At 49.2% G+C, this 4,193-nt stretch overlaps 1 protein-coding gene across 1 annotated transcript; it reads right to left on the reverse strand.

The window, feature by feature from the left end:
• Positions 1-3,060: 3,060 nt before the first annotated feature.
• On the reverse strand, positions 3,061-3,864 carry LOC112903721 (uncharacterized protein K02A2.6-like). Its single transcript, XM_025972944.1, has one exon. The coding sequence runs from the start codon at positions 3,862-3,864 to the stop codon at positions 3,061-3,063; it is 804 nt and encodes a 267-aa protein (XP_025828729.1).
• Positions 3,865-4,193: the final 329 nt, after the last annotated feature.

Genomic DNA, 4,193 nt, shown 5'->3' on the forward strand with positions numbered 1-4,193 from the left:
CTGCGGAGGTATGGAGCGGCAAGTTGTCGAGCTCGTCGACGAACTTGTCGAGGTTGCTATGAGGATCCGCAGCGAAGGTTTTTGGCCTCATGTCGACGAGGAATCGCCGGAAGTTGCCCACACCATCTGCGATGCGGACCCACGAGCCAAAAACGAATGTCGTACCCTGAGAGGGAAGTGACCTGATGAAATTGAAAGATGCCATCGAGCTCGCCGGTGGATCTTCGACGCGCTCCCCTACCTGGCGGGCCAGCTGTCGGTATTTAACCGGCTGCCCACCGAGGGATATACCCAATGTGGTAAGTTTTGAGTGAGGAGACGCCGAGATCAGGAACTCGAAGGTGCAAGGAACACAAAACTTTAGACAGGTTCGGGCCGCAAGATGCGTAACACCCTACGTCTTGTATGGTGGTTTGTATTGCCTTTTGTATAGAATGACTTAGAGATCGTCCGTTTTGAGAGAGGTCCCTGTCCTCCCTTATATATCCGAGAGGCTAGAGTTACAAAGATACTAACCAACACCAGCTAAGGAATCGTACCAGAACATATCTCGAGTAGATTCCCCCTGTATCGGTTAGCCTCATCTCCTATTTAAATGGAATAAATAAGAGATAAACAAGATGAATAAGAGATAAGACGGACTTAATCTCTTAGACCTCTTTAAACTACGTTATGTACCCAGTCCCGTGGCCCCGGGTCTGACAAATAGTGCTTGCAAAATAGGAAAAATTCAGGGTTAGATCTGGAAAATTCTATGGTGGGGCTGGATTGAGAAGATGTAATAGATCTAGGGGATTTTCTATAACTTTCACAAGATAAAGAAATTTACGCGATAGTTATAGAATCTTCCAAGGACTAAATTGCGAAAAGCTTGGAATAGCACAATCATGGCGGCGGCGGCCACTGTGGGCTGAAATTCCGGCAATTTCGGCCACGGGAGAGCGCAGGGATTGGGGGAAAAGAAAGAGGAGAGGGAGGGGGTTCAATTCCATGCCTTACCCGCAGCGGAAATGCATTGTAGAGATCGAATTTTGCGGAGGAAATCTCGGCGGCGGTTCTGCTCATCTGTACTGGGCGGCTGGCGTCTGTCCCTGTGTTCAGTGCCACGACGCTGGGCAGGGGTGGCACAGGGGACGACGCAGAGGTGGGGCACGGCGCCCTGGTGGCCGGCGGCAATAGGAGGGGGGCCGGCTGCAGCAACAGCTGCTGGTGGCGGTGCAGCTCGTCCTAGCGGCGGCGCAGAGGCAGTTCTGGCGCACAGGGGTGGTGCTGGGGGAGAAAGGAGGAGCAGGGGCGGTGCAGCTGGCGGTGCACAGGAGCAGGCGCGGTAGCAGGAGGCAGCGTGGGGGCTGGGCGACGGCGGTGCTGATGAAGGGACTCGAGCTGTTGGGGCGCACGCGACGAGAGAGGCGCTGCACAGAATAGAGGACGGCGGCAGCAGGGACGTGAGAGGAAGGCGTACAGGAGCTAGGGCACAGGAAGAAAGGCGGCGCATCGGGCTGGGAGACCGGGGTTGGTGATGCAGGATTTACAGGGTGCGCCAGAGGGTTTAGCGAGCAGGGAAAAGCGACGCGAGGCTGAGGGTTCGGTCGTGCCCCGAAACAGTTTCGGCTATGGGCCGAGAGCTGAAACTGGGCTGGCCGAGCCGGTTCATTTGGGGCTGGTCTGGAATGCTGAACTGGGCCGCGGAAAGAAGAAAGACGGGGAGGTGGAAATGCACCGGCGCAAACCGACGGGCCGGTTGAGAGCGAGTATCGATCGCGGATAGAACGAGATAGAGAGATAGAGATAGAGAAAGGTTGAGCGGCTGCACGTTTTTTTGAACGCTGACGGTCGGGCTAGTGCATGCGGAGCATAGCAACAAGAGCCGTCCGGTGTCAAGATGACGTCTGAAACTGTAACGACGAGATAGCAGGCTTGGCCGGTAAGTGCGGCATAGGCACGCGAAGAGCGAGGCACACATGACCGGTCCAGATATGGCCACCAATTCTAGACGTTCATGCTCAGGGAACACCGAGTCGACACGGCCTCGCTCTTGCGCATGGTAGCCGCCAGAGCTGACGTTGACGATAATGAAGTATCACCGGAAAATGCCGAAGTCGAGGCATGATTTCGTTTCGAGCGAGATTTGATCGGGAAGGAAGATTAAAGAATCGGGAGTACGATGGGGCATATTAAGGATTCGAAAAAGATAAGATTAAAAGGATGTATAACAAGATACGGCTCGGTCCGACTATGATGAGAATCAAAATAGACATATTTTTTAGAACATATTTTTAAGCTTAAAATAAATCTAGAAAAGTCTAGATAAATATTTTAAACCACGAAAAATATATCTAGAAAAAATCTCAAAAATTCCGAGAAAAACTCGGGAGATTAATTAGGGACTTGAGGATTCCAAATAAAATATTTGGGACTCATGAAAAAGAATTTTGGAGCCTTTCAAATAAAAAAATGGATCTAGCTCTAGGATAAGTAGAGTAATTGTCAGAAAAATCTTTAAAATTCTCGGAAAATCCTATTGATAGATGAACATATTGTAAAATATATTCACATCCTAAAATTGAATATTTTAGGGTGTGACATGCAGCTGACAAGGTGTGTATAAATTACACTTATGGATAGAACTTCCGTAGATGTTCTATATTCCAGGAGTTTGGGATCTCCTGGCCATCAGGATATTGTAATTGATACGACCCTAGCCTTGTAACTTTTGAAACGATGAAAGGCCCTTCCCATCGTGAGTTGAGCTTATGTAGCCCTGTCTCGTCTTGGGTGCAATGGAGGACCAAGTCACCAATGCTAGATGACCACTCCTGGACATTGCGATTGTGGTAGCGTCGGACTCCTTGAAGATAACGAGTCGACTGGACAAGGGCATTGCATCTTGCTTCTTCAACTGAGTCTAGTTCTAACTGCCTTGCTTCAATAGCTTCGCCTTCATCATACATTTCTAGTCTTGGAGATTTCAACATGATGTCTGCAGGGAGGATTGCTTCTGACCCATAGACAAAAGAAAGGGGTATGTCCTGTGGCTTTGGAAGGTTGAGTTCGTAGCCCCTAGACGACATGTGGAAGCTCGTTGATCCACTTGCCACCTTTTTTGCTATTCTCATCGTAGAGTCTTTTCCTCAAACCATCAAGGATCATGCCATTGGCCCTCTCAACCTGACCATTGGCTCTTGGGTGCACAACTGACACATATTTGACCTTAATGGTTGTGTTCTCGTAGAATTCCCAGAACAGGTGTGCTGTGAAATTAGTACCAAGATCAGTGATGATAATATTAGGGAAGCCGAACCGATGTAGGATATCGCAGATGAAGTCGACTTCTCTGTCAAGTGTGAGCTTGGTAATCAGCTTGTATTCAGTCCACTTTGTAAACTTGTTGATGGCTACCAACACATGAGTGAAACCTCTTGGCGCTGTTGTCAGTGGCCCTATCATATCAAGGCTCCAGCAAACAAACGACCAAGATGGTGGGATGGTGATAAAATTATGAGCTGGGACATGTGACTGCTTTCTGAAGAACTGGCAATTAGGGCACCAGCGGACTAGATCTTTAATGCTTGATACTGCCGTGGGCCAGTAAAAGCCTGCCCTGTATGCCTTCACGACTAGTGTCATTGATGCGGCATGATTGCCGCAGGATCTATCACAAATTTTGCATAGAATGTTATAGCCATCTTCACCTGTGACACACTTCATGCGGACGCCTGAATGTGCACCGTGCTTGTAAACCTTGTCGTTAACCCATATCATGATGCAAGCAGCTGCTGTGCTCCTTTCAGAGATGCCCACGGGTTGTTTCTGATCCTTGATGAAGTTGATGTATGGTTCCCTCCAAACTTCACCCAGCATCATGACCTCCCGATCCCACACATGGATCGGTGGTGCCTTGAGCCGGAGTCTTGATGGATGAGTGCTTAAGCTCTTGGACAAATACGCCTGCTGGAACCTGAGCGCGGGTAGAACCTAGCATGGATAGTACATCCGCTCCAACATTGTTGTCTCGGATCACATGATGAATCTCCAACTTATTTTCTAGCTTCCGTACTTCCATTACGTATGCGCCCATAGCTTCTTTGTTGCAATCCCACTCCTTGTTTACTTGTTGAACAACCAATAACGAGTCGCCGCAGACAAATAGTCGCTTGATGCCGAGGGAGATCGCCAGGCAGAGCCCATGTAGA

This window comes from Panicum hallii, chromosome 8 (genome assembly GCF_002211085.1).
Source record: "Panicum hallii strain FIL2 chromosome 8, PHallii_v3.1, whole genome shotgun sequence".
Classification (NCBI taxonomy): Eukaryota; Viridiplantae; Streptophyta; class Magnoliopsida; order Poales; family Poaceae; genus Panicum; species Panicum hallii.